General features: G+C 45.5%; 2 protein-coding genes across 2 annotated transcripts; both read right to left on the reverse strand.

Moving 5' to 3' along the window:
- Positions 1 to 27: 27 nt before the first annotated feature.
- LOC309508169 (uncharacterized protein) lies at positions 28 to 11327 on the reverse strand (the record flags this gene model as incomplete). The annotated part of the gene is made up of 3 exons (XM_082182694.1): positions 10759 to 11327; positions 7658 to 10244; positions 28 to 54 (listed from the first exon to the last, which is right to left on the reverse strand). The coding sequence occupies exons 1-3, from the start codon at positions 10812 to 10814 to the stop codon at positions 28 to 30; spliced, it is 2670 nt and encodes an 889-aa protein (XP_082038820.1). The 5' UTR covers positions 10815 to 11327.
- A 1140-nt stretch (positions 11328 to 12467) lies between these two features.
- LOC309508170 (uncharacterized protein) lies at positions 12468 to 19920 on the reverse strand (the record flags this gene model as incomplete). The annotated part of the gene is made up of 3 exons (XM_082182695.1): positions 19859 to 19920; positions 16758 to 19344; positions 12468 to 12482 (listed from the first exon to the last, which is right to left on the reverse strand). Exons 1-3 carry the CDS (start codon positions 19912 to 19914, stop codon positions 12468 to 12470), a joined length of 2658 nt encoding a protein of 885 aa, XP_082038821.1. The 5' UTR covers positions 19915 to 19920.
- Positions 19921 to 22825: the final 2905 nt, after the last annotated feature.

Below are 22825 nucleotides of genomic sequence, written 5' to 3' on the forward strand. Positions count from 1 at the left end.
CATTTAAGTAGCTTTTATAAACGTGTCTTAGAAATAAGCATTACTGGTGTGCATCTTGAGACAAAACAATGGCACTTGGACACAAAGGACTTAATTTAAGATGTGCTTTCAGTTAAAACGGCTTAAACACACACTTTAGTCTGAGACTATCTTAAGCCTGGTCTGTGAAACTGGCCATAGGTGTTCTATGCAAGAGTGAAGCTTGGTTGTAGATTGAACCCATTTTTAAGGGCAAATGGACAAATGCAATCTGAGGAATTACTTTGTATAAATGCCTATTATTTGTCATTAGTAATATACTTATTGTTCTATCTAGGTCCCCACAAATCAAAAGGGGAAGTTGTGTGAATTATGCAAATTAAGTCCCCACAAATCAAATGGGAGGTTGTGTGAATTATGCAAATTAGGTCCCCACAAATCTAATGGGAGGTTGTGTGAATTATGCAAATATTATGCAAATATTATGCAAAGTGGGTCCCTATAAGACATGTCCACTCGATTTTTCAAAAGTCCCCATAACGCATGGTCAAATCATTACTTCATCAATTCAGATATCTGAAGGCGTGTATAAATTATCGAAGCTATGGTAAGTATCCCTAATTTTTTTCATACCTCTAGAACCTTTAGAAAGGGTGGTCCCCACAAGTGATGATCATAAAGTTGGTCTGATTGAACAGTGGACACATAAAAAGATACTCCGTCATTTTGTTCATACAGGACACCATTCAAACTGCAAAGTGTTAGCATATATTTGTGTACAGTCGAAATAAAGCACAACATTGTGCTTTTGTAAAATAAATTCAAGCAATCTGCCCCCCGAAAGGCGCTAATTTTAAAATGAAACTAAAATGCTCACGGCTGCACACACATTCATAACGGTGCGCGTCCACGGCGAGGAACGGGCAGAACAGAGTCAACGTTTTTTAGTTCATTACTACTTCCATAGGAATTCATTGAAAACGCTCGCTCTGCTCTGCACCATTATCCATGTCAGTGTGGACGAACATATTTTACTTTCGTTTTTAAGTTAGCGATTCAAAAGCCCCCAGCGGTGTCACACGTTGATTAACCCTCTGGGGACCACGCTGTTTTTGGGGCCCTTGAGATGTTCTGACATGCTCTGACATTTGTGCTTTTTTCAGTTATTTATAAACATGTTAATGGCAAAGGTGTAAATTCACTCTATATAGCACAAACAGGCCTACCATAATATGCGAGCAACATGTATGTAGATGTTTGTATTTTTAAGAGAATAATGTTTATGCGTGGTTATTTAAAAAAATAAAAATGAAAGTTGCTGAAATAAGACCACAAAACTCATACAAAATATGTGCCCACAAGACTTTTGACTAATGGATGTTTTCTCTTGGAGTTCTAGCTTCAAAATTATGTGAAAATAGTCTTGCTTTATCGTTCACAAAAAAAAAATACATTGATTTAAATGGTGTAAAACAGGTTTTGCTTGGAAAGCCAATATGCGAGGGGGAGGAGTAGTTTACACCTTAGATTACCCAGTCCCACCCACTCTGCATAATGACTCTGCATAATTAGCCATTCATTCAGGTGTGACACTGACTGAGCCACAATGCAAGGACAAAATAGCCTATATATTTAGAAGAAGACTTATATTGACCATTTAAGATTTTGCTTACATCTATCTTGTAAATATGTTTTGCTATTTTATTAAAAAGGTTACAATTACAACAATAATTACAATTTCAGCAATATTTCTGCAAAAAAAGTACTCTTTCTTTGTAAAAAAAAAAAAGAAAAAGATTATAGGCCTACATTTTATCATATGTATTCATTAGTTTGAATATAGCCAACATTGGAACATCTTAGTCTATGACTTTATTTTTGACAAAATAGTATTTTATATATATGAGCAGAAAAGTATCTTTACAAATATGTACCCTTCATTCATCTCACAGAAACGCGATTCATATTTAGGCTAAACAGTCTTTACAAATATGTACCCTTCATTCATCTCACAGAAACGCGATTCATATTTAGGCTAAACAGTCTTTACAATTATGTACCCTTCATCCATCTCACAGAAACGCGATTCATATTTAGGCTAAACAGTCTTTACAAATATGTACCCTTCATTCATCTCACAGAAACGCGATTCATATTTAGGGTAAACAGTCTTTACAAATATGTACCCTTCATTCATCTCACAGAAACGCGATTCATATTTAGGCTAAACAGTCTTTACAAATATGTACCCTTCATTCATCTCACAGAAACGCGATTCATATTATAGAAACGCGATTCATCTTTTTGCTTACATAGGCCTACACTAACGTTATTCCATAACGTTATTCCACATTAACACTTGAGAAAGGATAACTTAGCCTACCTCACTCCTCAGCGGGATCTGCTCCTCATATCAGCACGGAAAATTTTCTCCATAAGGTAGGCTATATTATGCCTCTTTGTTTACAGTTGATGTGGGGGCGTTTCACAGACTGAAATGGTTCTCAGAATTTGCGTTTGAATAGCACGCGCTCTCCGGGGCGTGGTCAAATTACTGTGAATCATCTCGTAATGAGCTCGACTGGAGTCGCTCTCTTTTTATACAGATTACAGAAGCTGATAATATTTGTTTTTTATATAAATTACTTCATTTAAAAGCTGCGATCTCAAGCTTCATGCCCGTGGGTCTGTTTCCCTGTTTGACTGAATTTTCGCGGAGTTATAGATAATTTTCGAACGCGTTTCAAATGGGAGTTTACTGGCAGAGAGAAGGCAGAAATAGCATCATGTTAGTTTTTCTTTATTTGTCAAAAAGCAAAACACTTTATTTTTATTGTGAGTATACAGAAAAAAAATAGAAACTGAACAGGATCGATTGATGTATTACACGAAAATGAAAGATCAAAATTAACAGAGCATTTTGTGTTTATTTTTCATTGCTAAAAAAAAAAACGAGCAAAACGCGCGGGCGCGTTTTTGGTCCCCAGAGGGTTAACCGGTGTTAAAATATTCTCACCGTCACATACCTAGTATATTTTTATATAGATACAATAGGCCTACCTGATTTTGAACACAAGAGTGCAGTATAGCACTATGAATGACATAATTTATTTATTTTTTGAAAAAAAAAAAAAATTCTGGATGTTTTTAAACTTAAACAATTATTAAATTGAAAAAAAAAAAAGAATAAAATGGGTTTAGTTGTGATATTTGTATAATTTTATATAGAAATAAATGGCGTACAATAAAATTTTTAGAAGATATGAGGCTTTTAGTGTTTCCTTTTTTGACATTACTTTAATCCCTCGCCATAGCAAAACCGTTTGAGATATTTAATATCCGTTCTTCTTTAATGTATTTTCATCATGTTGAAAAAGTTTGGTGTGAATAAAATAAACCACTTAGGAGGAGTAGCTAAAAACTCTGAGTCTGAAATATCCAAAAAATCTACATTCAAACAAAATATCTGACTTCCTGTTGGTCGGAGCTAATGACTGTAAATTAGAAAGTTGTCCGGCTCGATGAGACCAATATACGTCCTGATTTTTGTAACTGTGGGTAAAACTAACCCCCCCCCACTTTTGTCAAAAGCATTTTGAAAGTGACACACTTCCTGCTGCCAGTTGGTGGCGCTATAACTTTGACTCACAATAGTCACATCCATCTGATCGGCCTCTTACCACGAACACACTGCTGAAGTTTCATCAATATCAGTTAATGTGTGCAGAAGTTATAACACTTCGTGTTTCTCTTTTCTCGCCATAAATTTGTGTCCTTGCCACGGCCAAACCGTTCGAGATATCAAAAATCCGTCCACAATTTAGCATCCTCAATGTCTTGACTCCATGCACACCGAGTTTGGTGGCGATTGAATTAATTTTCTAGGAGGAGTGTTTCAAATTCCACAGCAAGCGTTCTCCAAACAACCCATAATAGTTGACTTCCTGTTGGGCTGGCGTATAACTTAAGAGTGCGAAAGTTGTTCGGCCCGATGAGATCTATATGTGTACTGAGTTTCATATTAATTCATGCAAGCTAGTTTGATCTATGGACCAAGTTTTCGGACCCCATTCAAGGGGGCGCTGTTGAGCCCCCCTGCCACGCCCGGGTACCAGCTTCAACCCAGCCCTGATGGCCGCAGGTTCTGACCTGTGTGCAAAGTTTCAAGAGTTTTCGAGCACGTTAAGGGCCCCAAAAGTCCCTGAAACCTTGAAAAACAATTATAAAAGCAAATTTCTCCTAACAGACAAATCCCCCACACCCCCCCCCACACACACAGAGACACAGATACAGAGAGAGAGAGAGAGAGAATTCTCCAAAAAATCACATTCAAACCAAAATATCTGACTTCCTGTTGGTCGCAGCTAATGACTATAAATTACAAAGTTGTCCGTCTCGATGAGACCAATATACATAACGATTTTTGTGACTCTAGGTAAAACTAAGCCCCCATTTTTGACCAAAGGTGGCGCTACTGAGCCCCTCATCACACCCATTTCTGAAACTTTTCACATGTCTACTGGCTAATAAATGTGATGTGTCTGTCGAGTTTCATGCAATTTCAAGTATGTTAAGAGTCTCAAAAGCATAAAAAAAATAAAAATTAAGTTTGATGCGTTGCCACGGCAACAGTATCTAAGATATCAATAATCCTTTCACAGGTCTACATTTGCCGTGTGTTTACATTATACACATAAAGTTTGAAGCAAATTGGGTAAAAATAAGAGGGTGATTTCAAAGCATTTTGAAAGTGACAAACTTCCTGCTGCCAGTTGGTGGCGCTATAACTTTGACTCACAGTAGTCACATCCATGTGATCGGCCTCTGACAACGAACACACTGCAGAAGTTTCATCAAGATCAGTTAATGTATGCTGAAGTTATAGCACACTTCCTGTGTCCCTTATTCGCTATAAATTTGTTTCCTCGCCACAGCCAAACCGTTTGAGATATCAAAAATCCGTCCGCAATTTAGCATCCTCAATGTCTTGACTTCATGCTGACCGAGTTTGGAGGCGATTGGATGAATTCTCTAGGAGGAGTACATCAAATTCCACAGCATGCGTTTCCAAACAACCCAAAACAGCCGACTTCCTGTTGGGTTGGCGTAAAACTTAGAGCACGAAAGTTGTTCGGCCCGATGAGATCTATATGTGTACAGAGTTTCATATTATTACATGCAAGTGTGTTTGATTTATGGACAAGTGTTCGGATCCCGTTCAAGGGGGCGCTGTCGAGCCCCCCTGCCACGCCCGGGTACCAGCTTCAGCCCGGCCCTGTTGGCCGCGGGTTCTGACCTGTGTGCAAAGTTTCAAGAGTTTTCGAGCACGTTAAGGGCCCCAAAAGTGCCCGAAAGTTTGACAAAAAATAAAAATAATAAATAAATATAGCTTGCGGGCCCAAGCCGGTGGCACCGCCACCCTGGTGCCTTTAGTTACACTAAAGGCACCGCGGTGGTGGTGTCACCGGCTTGGGCCCTCCATCGCTGCTCGCAGCTATATTTATATATATATATATATATATATATATATATATATAAAAATATATATATATATATATATATAAATGTAACAGTATACATATATTCCCACTTCCATAGGTATTCATTGAAAACGCTCGCTCTGCTCCGCACCATTATAAATGTCTGTGCAGGCGAACATATTTTACTTTCGTTTTTAAGTTAGCGATTCAAGAGCCCCCAGCGGTGCCACAAGTTGATTAACCGGTGGGGAAATATTCTCACCGTCACATACCTAGTATATTTTCATATAGATACAATAGGCCTACCTGATTTTGAACACAAGAGGCAGAGGTGTCAAGTAACGAAGTACAAATAATTCGTTACATTACTTAAGTAGAAATTTTGGGTATCTATACTTTACTGGAGTAATTATTTTTCAGACGACTTTTTACTTCTACTCCTTACATTTTTACGCAATTATCTGTACTTTCTACTCCTTACATTTTAAAAATAGCCTCGTTACTCCTACCAGTTCATTTCGGCTTGTTTTCATCCGGCTTGTCGTCGTTAAAAAAAAATTGGCCAATTACACAAACGGTTTAGATCTGAGTCCCGCCTCCTGAACACACATCGCTAAACTGATTGGCTTTGTGTTTTCTTTCTAACTTGTGAGAGGCTGTAGTCACATTTGGTTGTGCGAAGCGCAAAAAATCCTCCGAGTCCAGAAAACGTACTCGGTTACTAACGTAACCTCGGTTCTCTCTAGAAGAGGGAACGAGTACTTGCGTAAGATATCTTACGCTAGGGGAAAACCTCTTTTCCTCGAGATATTGAAGCCAAAAATTATCCTTAATTTTGCAATAATGTAAAACGCATTGCAGCAGTATGCAGACATGGGCGAGACAGCTCGCGCGCCCATTGGCTGCTCTGCGGCAACTGCACCAGCCTATCGATAGAGGCTCCTCATGACGTCAGAACCAATGAGGGGGCTTCGCGCCCATTACGTCATGTCCCGCCGAAATCGGGTGGGGCCAGGGCTATAAACACGGCCCAGAGAGGCTGGTTTGGTCAGTTTTTCATCGCTGAGGCGAATCAGAACATGACGCATGCACGGCAAGATACGCAAGTACTCGTTCCCTCTTCTAGAGAGAACCGAGGTTACGTTAGTAACCGAGTACGTTCTCTTACGAGAGGTCTCTCGTACTTGCGTAAGATATCTTACGCTAGGGGAACACAATGTAAAACGCCGTGCGTGCTTGAGACATAACACTAAAGTCCCAAGGGCAGGTGCCCGGGGCTCATACAGTGCCTAATCACAAGGGACTCACAGAGAATCCGGGAAGAGGGGCTAGAATAGCATCATTCCTGTAATATTGAGCTCTGATAAGAGCATGTTATATCAAGTGTTCCACACAGCCAGGGCGAACTCAGCCTGGACTGGTAAATATGGGGGACTTACGTACTGCCCACAGAAGCATATAGGCGATCAGTGATCGACGCTCTAGCAGTTTCAGCATCCCGAGCCGATAGCATCGGGCGGGCAATACTGAAAAATTAAACCGAGAGCAACCTAGCTTGCAAAGCGGGAAACTCGAGGTTATAAAAACCTTATAAATGTAGACGGGGAGGCCCAGCCTGCCGCCATACAGATATCTTGCAAGGCAATCCCACTGGACCAAGCCCACGACGAGGCCATGCCTCTTGTGGAGTGCGCTTTGACACCTATCGGGCATTGCAGGCCCTTGGATGTGTAAGCTAGCGCTATAGCATCAACTATCCATCTGGATAGACTCTGTTTTGACGCAGCTAGTCCCTTAGAACGTCCGCTGAACAAAACAAAGAGCTGCTCCGTCTGTCTGAAAACAGATGAGCGAGACACATAGGCTCTTAACGCCCTGACCGGGCAAAGGAAGCCTGCGTCCCCTTCCTCCTCAGATACCGGCAGGGCCGACAGGGAGATAACCTGTGCCCTAAACGGTGTGTTGAGGGATTTAGGAACATATCCGTGCTTTGGTTTGAATATGACTCTCGAGTCATTCGGCCCAAACTCCATACACGTCGTGCTCACTGAGAGCGCTTGCAAATCCCCTATGCGCTTCACTGAAGCGAGAGCCAGAAGAAACACTGTTTTGAAAGACAAGAGTTTCAGGTCTATTGACTGTATTGGCTTGAATGGGGCACCTTTCATGGCTTCCAGAACCATGGAAAGGTCCCAAACGGGAACTGAGGGTGGTCTGGGAGGGTTCAGCCTCTTAGCTCCTCTTAGGAAGCGAATGACCAGATCGTTCCTTCCTAATGACTGGCCGAGCGGTGGTTCAGCGAACGCTGCTATGGCCGCCACATAGACTTTGAGCGTGGATGGGGTTCTGCCCTTATCCAAAAGCTCTTGTAAAAAGGAGAGAACCTCCGGCACCCCACAGCGTGAGGGTGAAGTGCCACTCGCTGTACACCAGCTAGTGAACACAGACCATTTTGAGGAATAGAGCCGCCTCGTAGATGGAGCTCTAGCCTGCGTGATCGTGTTTAACACTCCCGCTGGGAGGTTAACGGGTACCCGTTGATGGCCCACACATGTAGGGACCAAAGCTCCGGGCGAGGATGCCAGATCGAACCGTTCGCCTGCGAGAGGAGATCCCTCCTCACCGGTATCGGCCACGGGGCGGTACTCGTCAGCTGCATCAGGACTGGAAACCAGACTTGGTTTGTCCAAAATGGGGCGATGAGTAGCACTGGGCATCCGCTCTCCCTGATTCGCTCTAACACCTGGGGTAGGAGCGTGACAGGGGGAAACGCATAGAGCGGGCAGCGGGGCCAGACGTGAGCCAGCGCATCCCTGCTCTTGGAGAAGAATTCCTGACAATGAGCGTTCTCTTGAGACGCAAATAGGTCTATTTCCGCTCTGCCAAATGTCCTCCATAGCATTTTGACTGTCTGTGGATGTAAAGACCATTCTCCTGTCGGCAGATTGTTTCTGGACAGTCTGTCTGGTCCCACATTCAGATGGCCGGGCACATGCGCTGCCCTGAGCGAGCGCAGATTGTGCTGAGCCCAGACCAGGAGGCGTTCCGTCAGCCTGTGAAGGATTCTGGATCTGATACCTGCTTGGTGATTTATATAAGCCACCACTGACATGTTGTCCGAACGGACCAAGACGTGGTGACTTTTTATCTGGGGACAAAAGCACCTCAGCGCGTTGTCGACTGCCATCATTTCCAGGCAGTTTATATGCAGAAGCTTTTCCCGTTCCGACCACTGGCCGAATAACGGTCTGCCCTCGAGCAGCGCTCCCCATCCCGAGGTTGAGGCGTCCGTAGACACCACCTTCACACTCGAGGAAGTCCCCAGGCTTACACCTGACCGGTACCAGTCGGTCACTGTCCAAGGTTTCAGAGCTGCGACGCATTTCTGATCGACCTTGAGGCGCGCGAGACCGGAGGTCCAAGCTCTGCGCGGCGCGCGCTTTCAACCAATACTGCAGCGGGCGCATGCGAAGCAGACCCAGCTGAAGCACTGAGGATGCTGAAGCCATGAGACCCAGCATCCTTTGAAACTTTTTGAGCGGGACTAAAGCGCCGTGGCGAAAAATCTCTGTCATGCGCTGAATACTTAGTCTGCGCTGCGGCGACAGCTGTGCTGTCATAGACAGCGAGTCCAGATCTGTGCCCAGAAAAGATATTTTCTGACTGGGAGACAGTGAACTCTTTGCCCAATTGACTGTGAGACCTAAATTCTCGAGGTGATCGAGTAATATGGTCCTGTGTTCTATGAGCTCCGACTGTGATCGAGCTAGAACCAGCCAATCGTCCAAATAAATCAGCACTCGTATGCCTCGGAGCCTGAGGGGTGCGAGCGCTGCATCCATGCACATCGTGAATACGCAAGGTGCCAGGGATAGGCCAAATGGCAGGACTGTGTACTGATATGCCTGGCCCTCGAAGGCGAATCTCAAAAATCGCCTGTGACGTGACGCTATTTGTATTTGAAAATAAGCGTCTTTCAGATCTATCGACATGAACCAGTCCCCTTGGCAAATTTGCGAGAGGATTTTCTTGGTCGTGAGCATTCTGAACCGTCGTTTCAGAAGTGCTTTGTTTAGTCGTCTTAGATCTAAAATGGGTCTGAGACCTCCGTCTTTTTTGGGTACCAGAAAATATCTGCTGTACATGCCCCCTTCGCTCTGAGCTTGTGATAGGGGTTCTATAGCCCCTTTGCTCAGTAACTTCGCTATTTCGGCCCGAAGTAGGTGTGCTACTTCCTTTTTCACCGTAGTATCGATTTGCGCCGCTTTGCGTTGCGGGCGTCGACCGAACTGTAGCGAATAGCCTCTTTCTATAATGTCTAGCACCCACTTCGAAACCCCGGGTAGCCTTGCCCATGCGTTTGCACGAATGGCTAGGGGTTGAATGCGAAGCGCGCTCTGGTCGCTCAGCGACAGAGGGGCTTCAGTGTGCTGCAACATAAGCGTCGCGCTTATGACATTTGAGGCAGGGGGCGCGCTGATAACAGCGGGCAGATTGCCCGCGCTCGACGACTCTGCGGTGGTCAACCGAGAGGGGGAGGGCTGGGCGAGTCCCGTAAGACCTGTCATGTCTATGTGTGAATGTGGGCGTGGGATAGCGGGCACATTTACAACACTGAGAGCATTGTCTGCCTGAGCAGAGCGAATGCATGTTGGTTTCGTTTTACAGAAACCTTGAGACATGCAGAACGTAGTGTTTGTGGACACTGGGCAGTGGGCACATTTACCACATTTAATGCGCAATCGATCTGGGTCGATTTCATGTGCGCGAGCCCTGTGCGACGGGCTGTGTGTAGGAATGAGCACTGGGCGTTTGTGTGCAGGCAAGCGGGCTGTGTCGCCGACTTGTTTACTGCAGAATACACTGGAACAGTCGCATTTACTGTAACTGAACGAGCGAGAAGTTGCCATAGAAACAGAGAACGTCAACATGCTGGCGTTTGTTTGCAGGTGTGCGTGTATTACAATAGGCTCGTGCACTGCAATATTGACATTTCCAGAGAAATGTGTGAGAATGGAGGTAGTGACGCACGGAAACCATAGAAACGGTGCATGGGTGCAGGCGAGCGGGTTGTACAACGCGCTCGTTGGCTGCAAAAATACACATCTGCAGTCGCCTTTTCAGGGAACTGACAGAGCGAGCATTGACGGCAAAAAAAAAAAATATATATATTTTTTTTTTTTTGCCAGTAGACCTGGGATCAAACACGGGTCTATCGCGTGAAAACCTGAGAATCTGCCACTGAACCACAGGGGAAGACACAAAGGCATTTATATAGCGCGAGTATTATCAGAGAAACCTGTGTTTCTGTGTAGGAATGAGCACTGGGCAGTGGGCATTTTTGTTTACACTCATAACACCATCGGCCGTGGCCGGAACACCAGAAAATACACTCTATGGGATTTATCTGGGTAGCTGTAAAGCGGCGTTTGTGTGCAGGCAAGCGTGCTGTGTCGCCGACTTGTTTACTGCAGAATACACTGGAACAGTCGCATTTACTGGAACTGAACGAGCGAGAAGTTGCCATGGAAACAGAGAGCGTCAACATGCTGGCGTTTGTTTGCAGGCGTGCGTGCATTACAACAGACTCGCTCACTGCAGTATGACATTTCCAGTCGCCTGAACTTCAGAGGGGAATGAGAAATGTGTGAGAAATAGAATTTGGCCCGGCCGCAGCGGGACATTATCACTCTTTTCTCCTTTCGCCAGTGACGCGCGGGAACCATAGAAACGGTGTTTGGGTGCAGGCGAGCGGGTTGTACAACGCGCTCGTTGGCTGCAAAATGCACATCTGCAGTCGCCTTTCAGGGAACTGACAGAGCGAAGCATTGGAGGCATAATTAATCTGCCGTTAGACCGAGATTCGAACCCCGGTCTCTCGTGTGAAAAACGTGTGAATGTTTACATAGGCCTACACTAACGTTATTCCATAACGTTATTCCACATTAACACTTGAGAAAGGATAACTTAGCCTACCTCACTCCTCAGCGGGATCTGCTCCTCATATCAGCACGGAAAATTTTCTCCATAAGGTAGGCTATATTATGCCTCTTTGTTTACAGTTGATGTGGGGGCGTTTCACAGACTGAAATGGTTCTCAGAATTTGCGTTTGAATAGCACGCGCTCTCCGGGGCGTGGTCAAATTACTGTGAATCATCTCGTAATGAGCTCGACTGGAGTCGCTCTCTTTTTATACAGATTACAGAAGCTGATAATATTTGTTTTTTATATAAATTACTTCATTTAAAAGCTGCGATCTCAAGCTTCATGCCCGTGGGTCTGTTTCCCTGTTTGACTGAATTTTCGCGGAGTTATAGATAATTTTCGAACGCGTTTCAAATGGGAGTTTACTGGCAGAGAGAAGGCAGAAATAGCATCATGTTAGTTTTTCTTTATTTGTCAAAAAGCAAAACACTTTATTTTTATTGTGAGTATACAGAAAAAAAATAGAAACTGAACAGGATCGATTGATGTATTACACGAAAATGAAAGATCAAAATTAACAGAGCATTTTGTGTTTATTTTTCATTGCTAAAAAAAAAAACGAGCAAAACGCGCGGGCGCGTTTTTGGTCCCCAGAGGGTTAACCGGTGTTAAAATATTCTCACCGTCACATACCTAGTATATTTTTATATAGATACAATAGGCCTACCTGATTTTGAACACAAGAGTGCAGTATAGCACTATGAATGACATAATTTATTTATTTTTTGGACAAAAAAAAAAATTCTGGATGTTTTTAAACTTAAACAATTATTAAATTGAAAAAAAAAAAAAGAATAAAATGGGTTTAGTTGTGATATTTGTATAATTTTATATAGAAATAAATGGCGTACAATAAAATTTTTAGAAGATATGAGGCTTTTAGTGTTTCCTTTTTTGACATTACTTTAATCCCTCGCCATAGCAAAACCGTTTGAGATATTTAATATCCGTTCTTCTTTAATGTATTTTCATCATGTTGAAAAAGTTTGTTGTGAATAAAATAAACCACTTAGGAGGAGTAGCTAAAAACTCTGAGTCTGAAATATCCAAAAAATCTACATTCAAACAAAATATCTGACTTCCTGTTGGTCGGAGCTAATGACTGTAAATTAGAAAGTTGTCCGGCTCGATGAGACCAATATACGTCCTGATTTTTGTAACTGTGGGTAAAACTAACCCCCCCCCACTTTTGTCAAAAGCATTTTGAAAGTGACACACTTCCTGCTGCCAGTTGGTGGCGCTATAACTTTGACTCACAATAGTCACATCCATCTGATCGGCCTCTTACCACGAACACACTGCTGAAGTTTCATCAATATCAGTTAATGTGTGCAGAAGTTATAACACTTCGTGTTTCTCTTTTCTCGCCATAAATTTGTGTCCTTGCCACGGCCAAACCGTTCGAGATATCAAAAATCCGTCCACAATTTAGCATCCTCAATGTCTTGACTCCATGCACACCGAGTTTGGTGGCGATTTAATTAATTTTCTAGGAGGAGTGTTTCAAATTCCACAGCAAGCGTTCTCCAAACAACCCATAATAGTTGACTTCCTGTTGGGCTGGCGTATAACTTAAGAGTGCGAAAGTTGTTCGGCCCGATGAGATCTATATGTGTACTGAGTTTCATATTAATTCATGCAAGCTAGTTTGATCTATGGACCAAGTTTTCGGACCCCATTCAAGGGGGCGCTGTTGAGCCCCCCTGCCACGCCCGGGTACCAGCTTCAACCCAGCCCTGATGGCCGCAGGTTCTGACCTGTGTGCAAAGTTTCAAGAGTTTTCGAGCACGTTAAGGGCCCCAAAAGTCCCTGAAACCTTGAAAAACAATTATAAAAGCAAATTTCTCCTAACAGACAAATCCCCCACACCCCCCCCCACACACACAGAGACACAGATACAGAGAGAGAGAGAGAGAGAGAATTCTCCAAAAAATCACATTCAAACCAAAATATCTGACTTCCTGTTGGTCGCAGCTAATGACTATAAATTACAAAGTTGTCCGTCTCGATGAGACCAATATACATAACGATTTTTGTGACTCTAGGTAAAACTAAGCCCCCATTTTTGACCAAAGGTGGCGCTACTGAGCCCCTCATCACACCCATTTCTGAAACTTTTCACATGTCTACTGGCTAATAAATGTGATGTGTCTGTCGAGTTTCATGCAATTTCAAGTATGTTAAGAGTCTCAAAAGCATAAAAAAAATAAAAATTAAGTTTGATGCGTTGCCACGGCAACAGTATCTAAGATATCAATAATCCTTTCACAGGTCTACATTTGCCGTGTGTTTACATTATACACATAAAGTTTGAAGCAAATTGGGTAAAAATAAGAGGGTGATTTCAAAGCATTTTGAAAGTGACAAACTTCCTGCTGCCAGTTGGTGGCGCTATAACTTTGACTCACAGTAGTCACATCCATGTGATCGGCCTCTGACAACGAACACACTGCAGAAGTTTCATCAAGATCAGTTAATGTATGCTGAAGTTATAGCACACTTCCTGTGTCCCTTATTCGCTATAAATTTGTTTCCTCGCCACAGCCAAACCGTTTGAGATATCAAAAATCCGTCCGCAATTTAGCATCCTCAATGTCTTGACTTCATGCTGACCGAGTTTGGAGGCGATTGGATGAATTCTCTAGGAGGAGTACATCAAATTCCACAGCATGCGTTTCCAAACAACCCAAAACAGCCGACTTCCTGTTGGGTTGGCGTAAAACTTAGAGCACGAAAGTTGTTCGGCCCGATGAGATCTATATGTGTACAGAGTTTCATATTATTACATGCAAGTGTGTTTGATTTATGGACAAGTGTTCGGATCCCGTTCAAGGGGGCGCTGTCGAGCCCCCCTGCCACGCCCGGGTACCAGCTTCAGCCCGGCCCTGTTGGCCGCGGGTTCTGACCTGTGTGCAAAGTTTCAAGAGTTTTCGAGCACGTTAAGGGCCCCAAAAGTGCCCGAAAGTTTGACAAAAAATAAAAATAATAAATAAATATAGCTTGCGGGCCCAAGCCGGTGGCACCGCCACCCTGGTGCCTTTAGTTACACTAAAGGCACCGCGGTGGTGGTGTCACCGGCTTGGGCCCTCCATCGCTGCTCGCAGCTATATTTATATATATATATATATATATATATATATATATATATATATATATATATATATATATAAAAATATATATATATATATATATATATAAATGTAACAGTATACATATATTCCCACTTCCATAGGTATTCATTGAAAACGCTCGCTCTGCTCCGCACCATTATAAATGTCTGTGCAGGCGAACATATTTTACTTTCGTTTTTAAGTTAGCGATTCAAGAGCCCCCAGCGGTGCCACAAGTTGATTAACCGGTGGGGAAATATTCTCACCGTCACATACCTAGTATATTTTCATATAGATACAATAGGCCTACCTGATTTTGAACACAAGAGGCAGAGGTGTCAAGTAACGAAGTACAAATAATTCGTTACATTACTTAAGTAGAAATTTTGGGTATCTATACTTTACTGGAGTAATTATTTTTCAGACGACTTTTTACTTCTACTCCTTACATTTTTACGCAATTATCTGTACTTTCTACTCCTTACATTTTAAAAATAGCCTCGTTACTCCTACCAGTTCATTTCGGCTTGTTTTCATCCGGCTTGTCGTCGTTAAAAAAAAATTGGCCAATTACACAAACGGTTTAGATCTGAGTCCCGCCTCCTGAACACACATCGCTAAACTGATTGGCTTTGTGTTTTCTTTCTAACTTGTGAGAGGCTGTAGTCACATTTGGTTGTGCGAAGCGCAAAAAATCCTCCGAGTCCAGAAAACGTACTCGGTTACTAACGTAACCTCGGTTCTCTCTAGAAGAGGGAACGAGTACTTGCGTAAGATATCTTACGCTAGGGGAAAACCTCTTTTCCTCGAGATATTGAAGCCAAAAATTATCCTTAATTTTGCAATAATGTAAAACGCATTGCAGCAGTATGCAGACATGGGCGAGACAGCTCGCGCGCCCATTGGCTGCTCTGCGGCAACTGCACCAGCCTATCGATAGAGGCTCCTCATGACGTCAGAACCAATGAGGGGGCTTCGCGCCCATTACGTCATGTCCCGCCGAAATCGGGTGGGGCCAGGGCTATAAACACGGCCCAGAGAGGCTGGTTTGGTCAGTTTTTCATCGCTGAGGCGAATCAGAACATGACGCATGCACGGCAAGATACGCAAGTACTCGTTCCCTCTTCTAGAGAGAACCGAGGTTACGTTAGTAACCGAGTACGTTCTCTTACGAGAGGTCTCTCGTACTTGCGTAAGATATCTTACGCTAGGGGAACACAATGTAAAACGCCGTGCGTGCTTGAGACATAACACTAAAGTCCCAAGGGCAGGTGCCCGGGGCTCATACAGTGCCTAATCACAAGGGACTCACAGAGAATCCGGGAAGAGGGGCTAGAATAGCATCATTCCTGTAATATTGAGCTCTGATAAGAGCATGTTATATCAAGTGTTCCACACAGCCAGGGCGAACTCAGCCTGGACTGGTAAATATGGGGGACTTACGTACTGCCCACAGAAGCATATAGGCGATCAGTGATCGACGCTCTAGCAGTTTCAGCATCCCGAGCCGATAGCATCGGGCGGGCAATACTGAAAAATTAAACCGAGAGCAACCTAGCTTGCAAAGCGGGAAACTCGAGGTTATAAAAACCTTATAAATGTAGACGGGGAGGCCCAGCCTGCCGCCATACAGATATCTTGCAAGGCAATCCCACTGGACCAAGCCCACGACGAGGCCATGCCTCTTGTGGAGTGCGCTTTGACACCTATCGGGCATTGCAGGCCCTTGGATGTGTAAGCTAGCGCTATAGCATCAACTATCCATCTGGATAGACTCTGTTTTGACGCAGCTAGTCCCTTAGAACGTCCGCTGAACAAAACAAAGAGCTGCTCCGTCTGTCTGAAAACAGATGAGCGAGACACATAGGCTCTTAACGCCCTGACCGGGCAAAGGAAGCCTGCGTCCCCTTCCTCCTCAGATACCGGCAGGGCCGACAGGGAGATAACCTGTGCCCTAAACGGTGTGTTGAGGGATTTAGGAACATATCCGTGCTTTGGTTTGAATATGACTCTCGAGTCATTCGGCCCAAACTCCATACACGTCGTGCTCACTGAGAGCGCTTGCAAATCCCCTATGCGCTTCACTGAAGCGAGAGCCAGAAGAAACACTGTTTTGAAAGACAAGAGTTTCAGGTCTATTGACTGTATTGGCTTGAATGGGGCACCTTTCATGGCTTCCAGAACCATGGAAAGGTCCCAAACGGGAACTGAGGGTGGTCTGGGAGGGTTCAGCCTCTTAGCTCCTCTTAGGAAGCGAATGACCAGATCGTTCCTTCCTAATGACTGGCCGAGCGGTGGTTCAGCGAACGCTGCTATGGCCGCCACATAGACTTTGAGCGTGGATGGGGTTCTGCCCTTATCCAAAAGCTCTTGTAAAAAGGAGAGAACCTCCGGCACCCCACAGCGTGAGGGTGAAGTGCCACTCGCTGTACACCAGCTAGTGAACACAGACCATTTTGAGGAATAGAGCCGCCTCGTAGATGGAGCTCTAGCCTGCGTGATCGTGTTTAACACTCCCGCTGGGAGGTTAACGGGTACCCGTTGATGGCCCACACATGTAGGGACCAAAGCTCCGGGCGAGGATGCCAGATCGAACCGTTCGCCTGCGAGAGGAGATCCCTCCTCACCGGTATCGGCCACGGGGCGGTACTCGTCAGCTGCATCAGGACTGGAAACCAGACTTGGTTTGTCCAAAATGGGGCGATGAGTAGCACTGGGCATCCGCTCTCCCTGATTCGCTCTAACACCTGGGGTAGGAGCGTGACAGGGGGAAACGCATAGAGCGGGCAGCGGGGCCAGACGTGAGCCAGCGCATCCCTGCTCTTGGAGAAGAATTCCTGACAATGAGCGTTCTCTTGAGACGCAAATAGGTCTATTTCCGCTCTGCCAAATGTCCTCCATAGCATTTTGACTGTCTGTGGATGTAAAGACCATTCTCCTGTCGGCAGATTGTTTCTGGACAGTCTGTCTGGTCCCACATTCAGATGGCCGGGCACATGCGCTGCCCTGAGCGAGCGCAGATTGTGCTGAGCCCAGACCAGGAGGCGTTCCGTCAGCCTGTGAAGGATTCTGGATCTGATACCTGCTTGGTGATTTATATAAGCCACCACTGACATGTTGTCCGAACGGACCAAGACGTGGTGACTTTTTATCTGGGGACAAAAGCACCTCAGCGCGTTGTCGACTGCCATCATTTCCAGGCAGTTTATATGCAGAAGCTTTTCCCGTTCCGACCACTGGCCGAATAACGGTCTGCCCTCGAGCAGCGCTCCCCATCCCGAGGTTGAGGCGTCCGTAGACACCACCTTCACACTCGAGGAAGTCCCCAGGCTTACACCTGACCGGTACCAGTCGGTCACTGTCCAAGGTTTCAGAGCTGCGACGCATTTCTGATCGACCTTGAGGCGCGCGAGACCGGAGGTCCAAGCTCTGCGCGGCGCGCGCTTTCAACCAATACTGCAGCGGGCGCATGCGAAGCAGACCCAGCTGAAGCACTGAGGATGCTGAAGCCATGAGACCCAGCATCCTTTGAAACTTTTTGAGCGGGACTAAAGCGCCGTGGCGAAAAATCTCTGTCATGCGCTGAATACTTAGTCTGCGCTGCGGCGACAGCTGTGCTGTCATAGACAGCGAGTCCAGATCTGTGCCCAGAAAAGATATTTTCTGACTGGGAGACAGTGAACTCTTTGCCCAATTGACTGTGAGACCTAAATTCTCGAGGTGATCGAGTAATATGGTCCTGTGTTCTATGAGCTCCGACTGTGATCGAGCTAGAACCAGCCAATCGTCCAAATAAATCAGCACTCGTATGCCTCGGAGCCTGAGGGGTGCGAGCGCTGCATCCATGCACATCGTGAATACGCAAGGTGCCAGGGATAGGCCAAATGGCAGGACTGTGTACTGATATGCCTGGCCCTCGAAGGCGAATCTCAAAAATCGCCTGTGACGTGACGCTATTTGTATTTGAAAATAAGCGTCTTTCAGATCTATCGACATGAACCAGTCCCCTTGGCAAATTTGCGAGAGGATTTTCTTGGTCGTGAGCATTCTGAACCGTCGTTTCAGAAGTGCTTTGTTTAGTCGTCTTAGATCTAAAATGGGTCTGAGACCTCCGTCTTTTTTGGGTACCAGAAAATATCTGCTGTACATGCCCCCTTCGCTCTGAGCTTGTGATAGGGGTTCTATAGCCCCTTTGCTCAGTAACTTCGCTATTTCGGCCCGAAGTAGGTGTGCTACTTCCTTTTTCACCGTAGTATCGATTTGCGCCGCTTTGCGTTGCGGGCGTCGACCGAACTGTAGCGAATAGCCTCTTTCTATAATGTCTAGCACCCACTTCGAAACCCCGGGTAGCCTTGCCCATGCGTTTGCACGAATGGCTAGGGGTTGAATGCGAAGCGCGCTCTGGTCGCTCAGCGACAGAGGGGCTTCAGTGTGCTGCAACATAAGCGTCGCGCTTATGACATTTGAGGCAGGGGGCGCGCTGATAACAGCGGGCAGATTGCCCGCGCTCGACGACTCTGCGGTGGTCAACCGAGAGGGGGAGGGCTGGGCGAGTCCCGTAAGACCTGTCATGTCTATGTGTGAATGTGGGCGTGGGATAGCGGGCACATTTACAACACTGAGAGCATTGTCTGCCTGAGCAGAGCGAATGCATGTTGGTTTCGTTTTACAGAAACCTTGAGACATGCAGAACGTAGTGTTTGTGGACACTGGGCAGTGGGCACATTTACCACATTTAATGCGCAATCGATCTGGGTCGATTTCATGTGCGCGAGCCCTGTGCGACGGGCTGTGTGTAGGAATGAGCACTGGGCGTTTGTGTGCAGGCAAGCGGGCTGTGTCGCCGACTTGTTTACTGCAGAATACACTGGAACAGTCGCATTTACTGTAACTGAACGAGCGAGAAGTTGCCATAGAAACAGAGAACGTCAACATGCTGGCGTTTGTTTGCAGGTGTGCGTGTATTACAATAGGCTCGTGCACTGCAATATTGACATTTCCAGAGAAATGTGTGAGAATGGAGGTAGTGACGCACGGAAACCATAGAAACGGTGCATGGGTGCAGGCGAGCGGGTTGTACAACGCGCTCGTTGGCTGCAAAAATACACATCTGCAGTCGCCTTTTCAGGGAACTGACAGAGCGAGCATTGACGGCAAAAAAAAAAAAAAAATATATATATTTTTTTTTGCCAGTAGACCTGGGATCAAACACGGGTCTATCGCGTGAAAACCTGAGAATCTGCCACTGAACCACAGGGGAAGACACAAAGGCATTTATATAGCGCGAGTATTATCAGAGAAACCTGTGTTTCTGTGTAGGAATGAGCACTGGGCAGTGGGCATTTTTGTTTACACTCATAACACCATCGGCCGTGGCCGGAACACCAGAAAATACACTCTATGGGATTTATCTGGGTAGCTGTAAAGCGGCGTTTGTGTGCAGGCAAGCGTGCTGTGTCGCCGACTTGTTTACTGCAGAATACACTGGAACAGTCGCATTTACTGGAACTGAACGAGCGAGAAGTTGCCATGGAAACAGAGAGCGTCAACATGCTGGCGTTTGTTTGCAGGCGTGCGTGCATTACAACAGACTCGCTCACTGCAGTATGACATTTCCAGTCGCCTGAACTTCAGAGGGGAATGAGAAATGTGTGAGAAATAGAATTTGGCCCGGCCGCAGCGGGACATTATCACTCTTTTCTCCTTTCGCCAGTGACGCGCGGGAACCATAGAAACGGTGTTTGGGTGCAGGCGAGCGGGTTGTACAACGCGCTCGTTGGCTGCAAAATGCACATCTGCAGTCGCCTTTCAGGGAACTGACAGAGCGAAGCATTGGAGGCATAATTAATCTGCCGTTAGACCGAGATTCGAACCCCGGTCTCTCGTGTGAAAAACCAAAGATTCCACCACTGAGCCACAGGGGGGGAACACAAAGGGTTTCAGATGCACGAGCATATAAGAGCGTCAACATGTTTTCTTCGGCGTTTGCTTGCCGGCGCTGCAATATTTATATTTCCAGTCGCCTGATCAGGGAACTGAGAAATGTGTGAGAAAATTCAGGTCAGGTCAGTCCAGCCTCGGCGGGACTAAAACGCTATTTTCTCCTTTCGCTGGTGATTGACGCGTGAATGGGGCGCAGAGGCAGGGTAGCTTTCTTGTACATAACGAAAAAACTAACCCCGACCGTCCGCTTCCAGCCTCCCCTGTGAACGGCGCATTTTGCGCGGCTCGAACAGAGGGAGAGAGAAAGCTAGCCCCGTGACCGTCCGCTCCTGACATCCCCTGTGAACGGCGCGGTTTGCGCGGCTCGAACAGAGGGAGAGCAGGTATCATCCTCCAAGCAGGCAAGGCAAGCGGGCGCACCGGCGAGCTTTGCGGGTAGGGGGGGGAAGGGGCGTCTTGAAAAAGACGCCCGGCTCTTTTAGTGCAATGAGAGTGTGTGTCGCGGCGGCAAAACACAGTAACAGAGAAAAGGATATGTACGCCGGAAAGCGTCAGCAGAAACGGCGACTGAAGGCGGCGAGATGTCGACCAGCTGCTTCAGATGCACTAATCCCGCTGGGTGCTTGGCTCAGACGGCGTGGCTTCCTCTCGGGATCCAGCGATGCGAAGTCCGCTGAAGGGATGAAAAACTGACCAAACCAGCCTCTCTGGGCCGTGTTTATAGCCCTGGCCCCACCCGATTTCGGCGGGACATGACGTAATGGGCGCGAAGCACCCTCATTGGTTCTGACGTCATGAGGAGCCTCTATCGATAGGCTGGTGCAGTTGCCGCAGAGCAGCCAATGGGCGCGCGAGCTGTCTCGCCCATGTCTGCATACTGCTGCAATGCGTTTTACATTATTGCAAAATTAAGGATAATTTTTGGCTTCAATATCTCGAGGAAAAGAGGTTTTCCCCTAGCGTAAGATATCTTACGCAAGTACGAGAGACCTCTCGTAAGAGAACCAGATGCGGTAAGCGAGGGAGAAATTAACAGTTCTGTGCTCAAGAATACGGGGCAAATCGCGTCAAATATTGATTTGGGGACAGACGTTTTTACAATATAATGACAATCGTAACATAACACTAACATAATCGTGTGTGTGTGTGTGTGTGTGTGTGTGTGTGTGTGTGTGTGTGTGTGTGAGAGAGAGAGAGCGAGAGCGAGAGTGTTGTGTGTGTGTGAGAGAGAGAGCGAGAGAGAGAGTGTGAGTGTTGTGTGTGTGTGTGTGTGTGTGTGTGTGTGTGTGTGTGTGTGTGTGTGTGTGTGTGTGTGTGTGTGTGTGTGTGTGTGTGTGTGTGTGTGTGTGTGTGTGTGTGTGTGTGTGTGTGTGTGTGTGTGTGAGCGAGAGAGAGTGTGAGTGTTGTGTGTGTGTGTGTGTGTGAGAGCGAGAGTGTGTGTGTGTGTGTGTGTGTGTGTGTGTGTGTGTGTGTGTGTGTGTGTGTGTGTGTGTGTGTGTGTGTGCAACTCTACATTATAGGGTCAAAATATCCCCACAAGATGTCAATATCCGAAATCCTTGTCCTTTAGGGGATTTTTTTTCTTCCAGAAAACAGCTTATAAATCAGACTTTTGTTTTTTGAAAATGTAAAAATGCAGACAGTTTTCTGTGATAGGTAAGGTTAGTCTACAGGGGGCTAGAATACACAGTTTGTTTGTACAGTATAAAAATCATTGTCTATGGAAAGTCCCCATAAAACATGAAAAAATAACATTGCTTGGTCTGTTGAAGGCTGATCTTGTTGAAATGAGAGGCCTGTTGACCAAATCATCTCAGTCTCATCAGCTGGACTGAAAGAAGTTTCAGTGCTCTTAGGAAACTGAAAACATGGCTCAGAGCAATGGTCACAAGTGACACTTGACAGTATTGCTGTGTGTCGTGTCCAACAGGACAAACTGGACAGTATTGATGTGAAACATATGCCAACAGTTCATTTCTGTTAAATGATTAGTTCACTTAGTTAAAAATGAAAATTCTGTCATCATTTACTCACTCTCGAGTTGTTTCAAACCAGTTTCTTTCTTCTGCTAAACACAAAAGAAGATATTTTGAACCAGACTGTTGATGGTAGCTATTGACTTCCATAGTATTTTTTTTTTTCTACTAAGGAAGTCAGTGGGGTCCATCCACTGTCTGGTTATTGACATTCTTCAAAATATATTCTTTTGTGTTCATCAGAAGAAAGAAATTCATACAGGATTGAAACAGTTTGAGGGTGAGTAAATGATTTTCATTTTTGGGTGAACTATATCCCTTTAATGAAAGATGCAGACATGTGTTTGGCTT

Source organism: Leuciscus leuciscus (assembly GCF_965113295.1).
Source record: "Leuciscus leuciscus genome assembly, chromosome: 10".
In the NCBI taxonomy this organism is placed as follows: Eukaryota; Metazoa; Chordata; class Actinopteri; order Cypriniformes; family Leuciscidae; genus Leuciscus; species Leuciscus leuciscus.